The 13,396-nt window shown below is 42.4% G+C and overlaps 1 protein-coding gene across 27 annotated transcripts in view; it reads right to left on the reverse strand.

The window, feature by feature from the left end:
• Positions 1–478: 478 nt before the first annotated feature.
• The window catches only part of tcf7l2 (transcription factor 7 like 2), a 93,289-nt gene continuing 80,371 nt past the window's right edge, over positions 479–13,396 (reverse strand). For 3 of the 27 annotated variants that reach the window (XM_044337167.1, XM_044337152.1, XM_044337158.1), the window contains 7 exons: positions 9,311–9,451; positions 9,044–9,206; positions 8,807–8,914; positions 8,080–8,143; positions 7,241–7,291; positions 5,332–5,404; positions 479–2,748 (listed from right to left, as the gene is read on the reverse strand). In XM_044337167.1, the coding sequence (XP_044193102.1) occupies positions 2,292–2,748; positions 5,332–5,404; positions 7,241–7,291; positions 8,080–8,143; positions 8,807–8,914; positions 9,044–9,206; positions 9,311–9,451 (1,057 nt within the window). In that variant the 3' untranslated portion in view covers positions 479–2,291. Of the gene's footprint in view, positions 2,749–4,721; positions 4,784–5,331; positions 5,405–5,992; positions 6,070–7,240; positions 7,292–8,079; positions 8,144–8,806; positions 8,915–9,043; positions 9,207–9,310; positions 9,452–13,396 lie in introns of those variants that run through there. The other 24 variants (XM_044337168.1, XM_044337155.1, XM_044337162.1 and 21 more) reach the window with 20 other exon arrangements.

The raw sequence follows: 13,396 nt of genomic DNA on the forward strand, positions 1-13,396 counted from the left end.
AAACAGTGGAATCTTTTTGTGTCCAACAGGAGTTTGGTGAACTAACTTGTACTTAAAGATCCTCTTTGTCTTCATTTAACTTGGCAAGATATAAACTAAGAGTTTTTTCTGGAAGTTTTGACAATAATCATCTCAGCAATAATCCATTGCTTTCTGTTGGCACTTACAAAAAAAGCATTGTTTGCCCTTTGTTTACAAGGTTGCTAGATTTGAATAGAAGAACTACTGACTTGGCCACTGCAGTATATAAAACTTGATAGAGTATTTAATTATAATGGACTTAATGCAACATAAGAAATTATCATACACTATAACTTTAAATTTCTTCTTGAAATAAAACAAATTGTCTTATTCTTTCCTGAATATCTGTTACAAACTGTAGAGGAAAACTGCGTCTATTTGCCGAGATTCTGTTTTAACATTTTCTCGGGTCTCTGCACCTGCCAGTTAACTTACGAATAAAAGGAAGACACAAGTGTGCACATACTAAGTTGCTTTTATTAATACAGAACTGCATGCTACAGAGACTGTACAGCATAAACATTTATTCATTACAAAAAAACATGGTTTTGGAACCATTTAAAATAACAGGAAAAAACAAACAAACAAAAAGATAAGAGCATAAAATAGAACAGGAACATCACAGCCGTTAAGGAAACATTCAAACTATTTATCATTAGCATCTTAATAAACCAGAGAAGAAATCGACAGATTACAGTCGCGTCATGTCAACTACAATGGTACCGAGTGGATGATTCTCTTGTAGCTTTTTTTACAGCCTCTTGCAACATCAACATGCCTATTTTTTCTATCTACCTATATGTAGTAGTGTACTTAAAAGTGGCAGTTTGTGTATTTTTTTGTATTTAATAGTTTTTTTATGAACCTCCTAATATACATAATTTGGCCCTTGTGGGTTTATACAGTATGATGTCCGTCTTTTTATTAGGTTTAAATTTTAATATTTGACAATTTGCTACCAAACACATTTGTTATAGCAACATTTATACTACATACATAGCAATCTATGTAACGTCACAGCAAAGAATGGTATCGAAATTAAAAAAAACAAACAACAACAAAACAAAACAAAACAAAAAAAAAAGATCCCTACAGCATGGTTAGAGGGGCAGAGAAAATTATCACAAAATTTGGCACGGAAAATCTGTACACGAATCTACAGTCTGAGAGATGTGACTGTGCAATAAAAAAGAAGGGCTTTAGACACTTTTCCAACTACTGAAGACACGGTACCCACTGTCTCTTGTTTCAAGTTTTCTTTTCTTCTTTTTGTAAAATGGCTTATAGACGCATTTCTCGAAATGAAGTTGTGCATACTTCTGTTCATGAGATCTACACAGTACACTGAGTGGAATCCAGGTTTTCAGCGAGGAAAGAAATCAATAACAAAAGATTTGCCTTTTAAAACCTCCTTGTAAAAATGGATCATTCATATATAAGTCGCTTACCTTAAGAAAAAATATTTGTACAATGTATTAAGAAACAAAAAGTCAAAAAGAGACACATACAAGATACAACAAGCAATCTCTAAAGCAATAAATACTACTGGTCCTAGCGTTGTGACATTTTGAATTTAATAACCCTCAACCCTCCCACCCCGACCTCCCCTCAAGCCCACCCAACTTGCCTGACTCCACCCCAAAGGTAAACAACAAAGAAAAAAGACAACGCAGTGGAAGAATGCATATTTAACACAGTAATCCCCCCCTCCCCATTATTCTGTACATTTAAACAAGAACAAGTAACATCACAATTAAAGTTGTTCCTCAGAGAGGTGTCACCGCTAGCCTCATGCCCTCCTAGAGTTTGAACAGATGTCAAATGATTGGTTCGCAAGCTCGTATTTAATACAAATAAAGAAGGAGAACCAACTCTTTCAAGAAAAGGGCTCATTGAATAATCTAGCCTACCTTTTTATATCCGTCTTTTAAACATTTTGAAGTTGAACTAGATAATTTTTCTGTTTGCACTGTTTAAACACTACAAAAAAGACAAAACAAAATTCATAAAAATTTTGGCAGATTCACAAAGCTATACTACAGCTCATTGTATCATTTCTTTATAATAATTAGATTTTTTTTGATAATGATGGGTCAAATATTGACCAATGAACTTTAATAAAACAAAAACTAAAATTTCAAAGCCATATGGCACAGAAACAAAGAGAAAAGAACTGACGGCAAGTGAAATATAGCAGAGAGAGGGCCTAGAAAGGTGTGTGTGTGTTGTGTGTGCAGAGCTAGAAAAGAGGAGAAGAAGAATAGGGTAGACTATTCTATAGACTTGGTCACTAGCGACAGAGGCTGAGGGGCCGTGGAGGGGAGGAGCGAGTGGGAATGACACAGCGATGCCGAGGGCCGGGCCATTGAGGACGCCACAGAGGAGCCCGGCTGCCGCGAGGACGAGACGTCACCGTGCTCCAGGGCTCCGTTGTGGGAGGAGGCGCCGGGCGTTTTGCTAGCTGCAGCAGAGTTTTCCAGCTGAACCAAAGATGGCGGTGGAGGCCCAGCCAGGAGGTGCGGGTGGTGGAGTGGCTGGTGGGCCGGTTTCATAGTCAGTGAGAGAGGTTGCATTTGTTCAGTCTGAGGTTTGGACTCTTTTGAGGAGGGGGAGGGAACCACTGAGGAGGGGGAGGATGGGGGGGAGTCTAGTAAGCTTCCGTCCGTAGAGGGAGGACTGGCACAGCTGCCTTCACCTTGGATGTAGCGAATGCACTTTTTTTTTCTCCTGAGGGACAAGGTAAGAGAAAGAGAGCATCTTTTAGCATCACATCTTCGAATTACATCGCTTCTTAGCACTGCTGCTCACTTGAATGCACCTTTCAATTTTTTAAATCAATGAAAAACATTATTTGAAACCGGCTTTATTCAATAGATTTTTTTTTTTTTTTTTTTTTTTGCAGGTGCATTTAAGTAGCATCGTAAACCTCGTGCTAAGAAGATAAGGTTGCAGAAATGACAATCAGGTTCCAAATACTAAACCATCAGACAGGACAGACATGTAGGGAAAGGTCACAGGTGAAGCACCTGGACAGGAGACAGCAGGGAAATGAAAAGCAGACATAGAGATGATGATGATGATGATGTGAGGACAAAATGAATGAGATGTAGTAATGGTTGCTCTCTCAGCCTTTCTTACAGGCAAGACCTACAACAGGGATCAGCCTGTTCTCTCCAGCAACAAGAGGGGTTACTGGACCTGTCTCTCTCTCTTCTACCTCTAACTGGCTGTACTCTCTCTTCTCCTGAGGGGACAGAGTTTGGATACGAGGGCGAAAAAAGTCAAGAAGATCCACACTAACCCGCATCTGCCCCACAGACACAAGTGTGTGTGTGTGTGTGAGGGGTCAAGGCATCATGTTTGCATTGCCTGCCTGGGGTCAGGACCCTCCCCCTGCCTGCTGAGTCTTGAGGCCAGGCCCGTTGTGCTCAGTGGAACCCGATGAACGAGCACAGGAGGGAGGGAGGGAGTTCGGAGAGAAAACGAGAGGGGATTGTTGCATTTATCTGTGGTGACTCTGTTGTGAAGGCTGTGCTAAGATTTGGTTAAGGGGGAATCTCTGCCCACCTCATCTTTACCCTGACCCTGGCAGTGACCCCCCTCTCAGTTCTCCATTCTAACACAAGGATGCCTGAAGGCCATGGAGTATTAGTATTTAAGACTTACAGGGAGAGTAGGTAAAAAAGGTGCTTAAAAAGAAAGATTAATGCTTTTGGAACATGTAAGGCTGAGCTACTGTTTAATTAAGATGTCAAATCAAGCTTTTCTGAAGGGAAAAAGTCTGAATAAATACAGAGAGAGCATTTTACTGAGGATGAAAAGGTAGAGGGACATCAACAAATCACATATAAAAGGCCTCACAAAACCTTGGTTCCATGCTAGATAGAAAGACAGGCATGCATTTCCAGTAAGCTGAACAATACAAGCACACAACAAGGGACAGTGTAGAATACTAGAAAAGTCTAGAAAAGAGTAGGGATAAGGCTTTTAAGTGCATCCTACACTGATACTGTGGCGCTGGGTGGTGCAGAGTATCGACCGGGTGTAAAAAGGTATCATTTTGCTACTATGTACACATCTTGCTCTCGATAACTGTCTGTCAAACTGCAACAAATGAGCTAATATCCATTTTTTAACAGACATATCGATTCATAGTATGTGCCTGTGTATGTTATTGATTTCTCCGTCTCGGGGGAAATTACACCAGATGCATCTTTTAGGAAATGGAGCCCAGAGAGAACTTTTAACCTCTCGGCTCTTGCAACGAAGACTGAATTATCGTACTTTCGCTTCTCCTGATCTCCTGATCTGCGATTATTGTTTCAGGAATAATGCTGTACTTTTGATTATGTGTGTCAGTCGGAAGGGAAATAAGAGAGCCAAGTGGGAACACCAACAATGGCGGACTGTGTGGAGGTACCCTATCTGCTACGAAGAAAATATCTACGATGAAGTATAGGTGATGTGTTAAATTCTGGTGATAAAAAACTGATAAATCTCCTTTCAAATAGGTTTCATGTGACAGCAAAGTGCAAAAAAATACAAAACACATAAATTTTGATTTTGAGCCTAACCATACAAATGATTAAAACAATACAAATGAAATGTGTTGCAATGGTTGGCGCTGAAGAGTTGTGTCAAGAAAGAGTGGTGCAAGCCAGACACAGAGAAGGGTATTACTTAGCAGAAACAAATACCTACCATGAAAATATTCCCAATTCAAAGACTGCTTGTGTCAGAACAGAAAGACAACAGGTAGGGACTAAGTAAGGGTTATTGAAGAGGAGTTTGGAGGAAGAAGAGGTGGAGAAGGAGGAGGAAGAGGGCACAGAAAAGAGTGTCACTGAGCAGGCCCTCAGAGAAAGCAGGGCTAAATTTGTAAGCATAACATTGTTATTCAAGGGCGCCAATTAGGACATACATGACAGTTAAGATGGGAGGGAATTATCCACTGCCTGGAGAGAAAATGGATTTCACCCATAACAAGTCCGATTGTTAGAAATGTTACTCCAAATGACATTAGGAAACCATGATCTTGCAGCAAGATATTTTGTTGAGATAAAATATTCAGTAATCTTATTTAGAAATCCATTTTCTGCCACTGGGCTTGAACCGAGTTCAGTGAGGAAAAATTGCTGTGAGGGAATTTATAGCAGGAAGCTCCTCAGTGAGGAAAAGGAGCAGAGGAGTTTGCCATCTGTTACCACACTGATGGAAACATGTTTTAGAGGGATATCTGAGCAAATAATCAAGGAGAAGAAGCTGCTCATTGTGGATGTCTTCCTCCCATTGGTACTACAGCAGTTATACCTGCATGGTTTGCACCATAAACTCAGCTGGTCAAGCCCGAACAAGGCACGACACTTCTTTGGGGTATTTGCATCTGTTAGCCAAAGAGGTAGACACAAACATACACACAGAGACAAAAAAAAAGAAAGAAAAAGAAAATGGACACGTCATTGCACAGACAAAAACATGTAGCCAGGGTTTAGGTTTAGGCTGGCAACACTGGGATGTCCTCCATATTGACCAAGCCATCAGGCTCCAGATCCTCCAAGCCCCGACCTGCCAGTTTAGGATTTCTGACCCATCTCTGTGAGGCTTTTTGTACAGTTCATCCTGCAATGAAACCCCTGTAACCCCAGAAATGTTTTTTTTTTCTTTTTTTTTTTTGAAATCAACACACACGCACAGTCGCCATTCATACAAACACTCTGGCATATGCTGTTAATACCCTTCTTCCCAAACAGGAGGTAAAAATCAAATAGGGGGAACCTAGAGATAGACCGGCAGGGCGTGGCTGGAGGAAGCTGAGAGGTCATGATAGCCTGGCGGGACAGACGAGGAGGGAAGAAAAGAGGGGGGAAAAAAAAAAGGGCGGGAGGGCAGCAGCAGAGAGCGGAGGAGGAAGTCCCAGCGTTCAGTTACCCAGCCTTCACCTGGCCCTGGCCAGTGCAAGCACACACCATACACACCTGCACGGGCCACACCAGTTATTCTGTTGGTCGAGCCCAAAGCGCGCTCGACACTTCTTAGGAGCGCTCAGGTCTGATGCCGCAACAGGGAAGGGAAGCCAGCAGAGAGGAGGAATAGAACCAAACAAAAAAAAAAATAATAATAAAGAAGAGAAATCAAAAGGAGGAGAGAAATAAGGAGAAAAAACAGATAACAGTGAATCTATGAAGCTTGGCAGTAGCTCATTGTGCAAGAAACCCCCCCACCCAAAACGTCCTTAAAGCTATTCTCAAAAGTGCCTTTTAAGAAAGGACTGAAACCATTAGTGTGTTTAAGGCATCAAATGCAATCAAAATCAAAATGCATGCAAATTATGATATTAATATGGAAACAATTGCTTTCAGTCATGTAATCTATATCGTAACTGGAGTTAAAGCTGAAGATAAGCCAGCGCTTATTTGGTTGAGAGGATATAAATGGAGCAAATGCAGATTGGATTAATTTACTGCTAGATGTTATCAGTGCTCTATGATTTCAAAAAGGGAAGGTCAAGGTGGCAGAACTAGGCAGCAGTAGCAGATTGCTCAACAGCACGGTCGTGAGTTAGCCCTAGCCAGGGGAAGGATTAAAAAGGCTGGAACCTGAAGAGGGAATCTACTCTTTAGACCTGGCATCAAACAGTTGACTGTTTTCCATCAACATTGGCTATCTGTTGTAGAAAAGCTGCCAGTCACTTGCTACAGTAGGTCTACCCAGTAATCGTGTCATTATAAGTAGAGCAGAGTGATAGCAGAATACTGTGGAGGAATGTTTGAGTCCAGGTCTTGTCTGAGTAGCGACAGATTCAAAGTTGGAAACTCATGCTGGCCTATAGGAGAGGCACAAGCGCAGCTACTGAAGCATATAGATTAAGGAGGTTTACCCTGACATCACATCCTTAAAATCATACTCCACAATGATAACCTAGCTTTACATCACCAGTTTCTCAAGCATACTTTTGCTCTAACATCAATAAAATGAAGGTAAATTAAATGAAATATATAGCTTAAAGTCAAATGAACAATAGCAACATTTTGAGAAAAGAAAGCAGCAAACAAAGCAAATAGAGCATATTTTAAAAAAATATGGAATTTAAGTTTAAACCTGCCTAATATTGCACATTCATGGATGAATAAATATACATTAATTAAAAAAGAAGGAGGAAAAAAACAAGTAAAAAAAAAAAAACAAGTTAGTAATTTAATACTCAAAATGACATTAGCACCTGTAATCGGAGGGAGTGAAAGGCAAGGGTTTGGAAAATATTCTCTGTGTTCTGAAAAAAAAAGAACAGATAGAGAGGCCTTCAAGAAGAAATCCGTCACCAAACGAGCGCAAAATACATAATAACAAGTCGGCATTGCTCCTCACAATACGATCAGAAGAATATGAATCATAAAAATAAAAATGGATAAATCATAGAATTAGCAAACCTCCTTAATTTTAAGATGTCAGTGATTTTTTCTTATGTTTGTATAAAAGCATGCATGAAAGCAAGCAAGGGGCAGCCCACCAAGCACACACACGAGTGTGTGCGCACGTACACACATGCACAGTCACGCACACACACACACACACACACACACACACACATACAAAGTACAGTAGTGCAGTCTATCTGCAGGGCACAGGCATTATAAAACAGGGCCACGCACACAACACTGGCAAAGTTAATGGCTCTCACAATGCTTCAACTTCACATTCTCAAAAACACACATATCACAATACCAGAACGCTAAGGGGCAAAGGGAGGAGGGGGGGGGGGGTAGAGGGAGGGGTGTCAAGAGGGGAGGTGAGAAGGAGTGTGGGGGGTCATGCATATTCAGTTGTTATTAGCAGGGGAAGGCTAGGGAAAATGGGAAAAGGGGGGTGTTACAAGCAACTCTACCATTTAAATATTGCATTGGGTAGCATAACTATACCAAAAAAAAAAGAAAAAAGCCAGGCACAAACACACAAAAAACACACAAAAAAACTAGCTTGACTTTTATCTTGCAAGATGTCACATCTGCCTGACACATGATGGGGCTCTTCTAATATGAGAGATAATTGCAGCTCACTTACCATTGCTCTCTGCTTGCTGCTTTTCCCTTTTTCTCTTCTTCCTTTTCCCCTGTTGGTTAGCCGCCAAAAAAATAGAAAGAAAAAAATAGACACAGACAGGAACCTTAGTTATTATATTGCAGAATGCCCAAAACATGAAACAGAGAATAGGACTTATCTTTGTGTTTACTTATTTATTCATTCATTCTTTCTCTGTCTTTTTTTTTTTTTTTCCTATCTCTGCCCTCCGGTTTGTATCAGCCACTGCAGGCCAGACCAGAATACTCCCTCCTCTCTCTGCTTTTTGTCTTTTTCTGCTCTTTTCTTCTTTTGCTGTAATCTTTTGTCTTATTTTCCTCTGCTCTGTGAACATCTAGACATCTTGATGGGCTTCTCGTCTGGAAGACGGATTTCCCTAAGGCTGCTCATTGAAGACTCCACTGGCCAGCTTGATCCAAAAACTGGACAAAATTACGCATCTTATGTATCAGAACAAAGTGTCTAGGGCATATAAACAAATGTCATAGTCAGGCTGTATTACAAATGTTCCTCCAGATGGAACATGGAATTAAAAGATGGGCTTAGGTTGAGGCAATTTGTCCGGTCTCTGATATAGATATCAAAAGAACATTACAAGAAGAGAAGCTAGGTAAGAAAAAAAGCAAAAGAAAGCACTCGTCCTGGTCAAATGTCCTAGTGAGAGGGGAAAAGAAACAGGCCGTTACGACTTGTAAACTTAAAAACTTACATAGTTGTCTCGTGCTGACCAGCCTGGGTACAGCTGCATGTGGAGCTGTCGTTCTTTCCTGGCCAGCTCGTAGTACTTGGCCTGCTCCTCCCTCGATAGGGCGTGCCACTGTAAAAGGAGACAGACAGAGGAATTCATCAGCAGGGTTCTGAGCACCAGAATTAAGAACGACTGTGATAGACCCTTCAGTTTGACGGCTGCTACTCAATGTGTGTCTAGTGAAGTGTTAGGACTTACCCTCCTCCCCAGAATCTGGTTGATGGCAGCACTTTCCTTCAGTGTGCACTCAGCCACCACCTTGGCCCGCATCTCCTTCATGTACAGCATGAAGGCATTCAGAGGCTTCTTTATGTGGACCTGTTTCTTTTTCTCCTCCTCCTTTTTAGCGTCTGACTGTTTCCTGTGGCGGGTCAGAGGGCAGCAAGGTGAGCACAGTCAACCTACGGTCACTTCTAAGTCATGTGAGGCCGATAAATTTGTTTAGGGCAGAGAAAGATTACTCACGAGCTGTTGAGTGAGCTGATGTCACTGTGGGAGGATTCCTGCTTGACGTTGGGTGTGACGATGGCTGGGTGTGGGATGCCCGTGGTGTGCAAACTGTGGTGAGGGGGCACCATGTGTGGGGGGAACCTAGAGGACAGAAGACTGTGTAAATCGTCAGAATGGACACGGGTGAAATGAGGAGATGGTGCACATGTAAACACAAGACTGTACAGCTGGGGCTCAATTCCATTCCTGTGTTTCAATGATATGTGAGTCAAAGTCCAAAGTGGGTTTTCAGTGTCTTCATAAAAATGGAATTGGCCCAAAAGACATAAATGCAGAAACAAACATACACATAAAAAATGGCTGATTCCTGAATTGTTATTCACAACCAATTAGGATATTTACAACTCAAAATGAGTGCAAATGTGACAATTTAATTTTGGGAAAGAATCCAGCCTGTACAGATTTACACTTCACACAAAAGTATTACAGCAAATTATGGCAAACTATCAGTCAAATATGGTTTGAAAAACCTATATTGTGTGGCAATGGAAAAGCGCACAAGGATAAATCTTTTGAATGCCAGTTTTGAACAACCCAAAAAGCCAATACACTGAACACTTGAGCCAAGATAGTATTCTGACCAATATAAGAAATATTTCCTTTTATGGGTTCAATGAAGCTCTGTACACCTTCAACATTTCCACTCATAGTTATGTAGAGACTGTGTACATCCTGACAGATCATTGCTATCCATAGCTTTTATCATAGCAGAGACTGATTAAATGCTTCTTAGATCTAAAAAGGACCCCTCCCACGCATTAGGTTTTCAAGGAGAAACTTAATGTCTGCTTTAACAATAATCTGCTATAAAAGCTGGGGGAGTTCTTCCAAATCAGATTTTAGTGAAAACCAAATTTCTTTCAAAAGTTGATGGTAAATGCCAATCGCATGTCTCAGGCTCATTGTAATATTTGAGGAAACTGCAATTGTAGCACTTCCACTGATATGAAAATGCCAGGTTTTGGATGGGTAAAGCTTGAACCATTATCTCTTATCAAGGAATATTGCAAACTAGATTAAAATGTTCTATCAAAGTCTAGTATCACTTCAGGTATTGGGTCTCTGTTTGCTTCCTCCAATCCTTTTCTGCCAATTCAGCAGCACTGACATTTTTATCTTCCTCTCTCTCTCTACGCTCCTATCATCATTTCATCATCTCCAACAGCTCTGCATATCGAGGCCAGGAAACCCTTTTTTTATGAAATCATTTCACTGGCCAGAGCAGCCATAAGAAACTGCTGCACTGTATGTGCCAGTGTATGTATGACACTAATTATTTGTGTAAGAGTATTTGAACGTGCGCACTTCGATCTGCATGTGTGTGTTTACAGTGCGGCGCCTTGGCTCCACGTGACCACACACAAATTTAAGAGAAGAGAGGAGGATGAAGAAGAAGAGAAAAAAAGGAATAATTCTTCTTCTTCTTCTTTTTTTTTTTTTTTTTTTTTTTTTTTTTTTTTTTAAAGCAGCTCATTATCCGACTGTGTCTGGCTGCATGGCTCCGAGCCAGAATATAATGATGAGGATAAACTCGCCAGGAACAACTAGTTTCTGTTGGAGGCCATCTCAGGGGAGTGCCAGTGCGCTCCCCCTCAAACTCTTTCCCTCTTTTTCTCCTTTCCCCTCTTCTCCCTTCATCACTGACACATTGGTGTTTGTGCCATGTCATCCGTTGATGGGGAGCTCGGCAGCAGTGGCTGCATATCGCCCATCATTAGGGCTGCTGCATTTTCTTCGCTCACTGTTTCCTCTCTCCCTGTTCAGCCTCCCGCCTTCTCTCTCTGTGCACTTGTTAAAATTTCCTCTGTTCCAAGATCTATTTTTTTTTCTCTCCTCTTCTTCTTCTTCTCCTTCTTCTCTACACCTCCCTGTCCCCTCGCCACCTCCACGCTCCTTCGCTTCCTCTCTCCCTCTCCCTCTCCCTCCCTCCCCTCCCCTCCTCCTCCTGCTGCCACTGCATTGGCCCAGGTTATGGTTTAAACATGACGGCCATCCCTTTGAAGCGCGGGGGCATCATCATCATCATCCGGGCTCATCAGCAGCAAGCAGCGCCTTGGACCAATTTAACCAACACAGAGAGGGAGACGCAGCGGAGACCCCCACCCATCCACCCACCCCAACCCTGGGGCTCCTACGTCTCAATCTGAAAGGTAAGAATGGCTGGCGGTGTTGGGGTGAGGGGGAGGGGGGAGGGGGGTCACTGGCGCAGCAAGCCCAGTGTCAGCCAGTGCCATTTAATTGCCAATGTGAAGCAGTAGCCCCCGTGCCTGTTTAATGTATAATGATCTGGCCGGTGCGCTTCTCCCGTTCCCAAGGAAAAGAGAGGGAGCGGGATGATGGGGGAACATATCAAAGGGCAGGCTTAAGCATAAGGGGCAAAGGGGCCTTCACATCCTCCCACCTGTCACACATACATTCATATGCACACACACACAATATAAAGGACCTACACTGGCTCCAACCCCATTATCAAAATAATGTCTTTCATTTGCTCCGCTGACTGTCTCTACTCTCCGTGGCTCTTTTTCCTCCTGTCCTAAAAGAATGTATTTTTTAACAGGACCTGGGTGTAAGGTGTTCATTGCGGGACGACGAGGTACCAGATTCGTTCCCTGCATCCTAATTCAGTCCCGAGCCACAGCACAGGGGACTGATAGCGAAGCAGCGCTCTCCTGCAAAGACCTGGCTCCCGACAAGAGTACAAGGCCGTGATGTCTTTTCTATCCGATTTTCCTCCAGTCAGCGTGCTCCCTACAAATCGTCTGAGCTATCACAACAGTCTCGTCCATTCTTTGAACAAAACCAACTGGCTGAAGGCAATGTATGAAAGGATTCTGCCATTTTGCTGACACAATTAGACAAATTGTTTCGAGATTTTGTCAACAAACAGATTTTTTTCTCTGCCCTCAGTCAGAATTTAGGCTTTTTTTTTTTTTCTCCACATGAGAGGAGGGAGTTGGGGGATTTTTTTTTTTCTTTTTTCGGGAGATGTGTTAAACCCTCCCATTCTCCAGAGAGCTCCCAGAGCCCTCCATCTATTCAGTTATACTAATTCAATTAGGGGCCTCATCACAGGGCATTAGCTCTTCCCCATGGCCAGTCCCCCCCCCACACCCCAGCCAGCAGATTCAATTAGCTGCACTGGAAATAAGATGATCACAATGTAGAGGCTGTCATTAAGGGACCAAATTAGCAGTCACTTAAAGCCCAGGTTGGCTGGGTACTGCTGCCAGATGCCGATGTCTGGACAGACCCAACGTCTGACCCTTTGCACCTGAGACTTGCCTGGGGTGGGCTGGGAGGGGGTGAATCTGACTATAATCCAGACGCCATTCTCCAAAAGGTGTTTAAAAGTAAGACAGTACATATGCTTGGTTCACTAAAAAGGAAGGTTTAACAGCATAGAACATAGCTGCAAAAAAAACTGGTGTGTGATTTAGGTTTCCCTTATTCTCAGGGCTACACTTTAAAAAATGTCATCCCCCCCCCTCGTGACTCCTCCCTCTCTGCATCTACATGATCCATCAATGTCACAGAAGTCTAAACACAACCCCCTCAAGAGCTGCTTTTCCAATCAGGCTGTAATTAAACTAAAGCTTGGCCTCATCCCTAGACTCAAAACCAGCCCCGTTCAAAGTCCCCTGCTGCAAGGGCGTGTAGAGGAGGGAGGAGAGAGAGTGGGAAGTTGTTTGTTTTTTTTGTGTTGTTGCTTTTTTGGCTACTCCAGGCTCACACAAATCACTGGCTTTTAGTCATCCAAAATTAATTCTTTTCGCTTCCCACACAATATAGACGACATGCATCCCTCAAGGGAACAATAAGTAGTCTAACACCAACTGACAAACACACACACACATGTATACATGATGGCAACAAATACACATACCCCCCATGGGTGCACTAATGTCCACAAGCAGCACTTGAGCTGGACCCTAATGGGCTGGACCAAAGCACTAGCCAAGTGTCAGGCCCCTGCTTATATCATCTAGTCCCTTTCAAAGTGTTGTTGTGTTTGTTTATCTCTCTGTCTGCTCAAACTCA

The sequence above is a fragment of the Thunnus albacares genome, chromosome 20, assembly GCF_914725855.1.
Source record: "Thunnus albacares chromosome 20, fThuAlb1.1, whole genome shotgun sequence".
Classification (NCBI taxonomy): Eukaryota; Metazoa; Chordata; class Actinopteri; order Scombriformes; family Scombridae; genus Thunnus; species Thunnus albacares.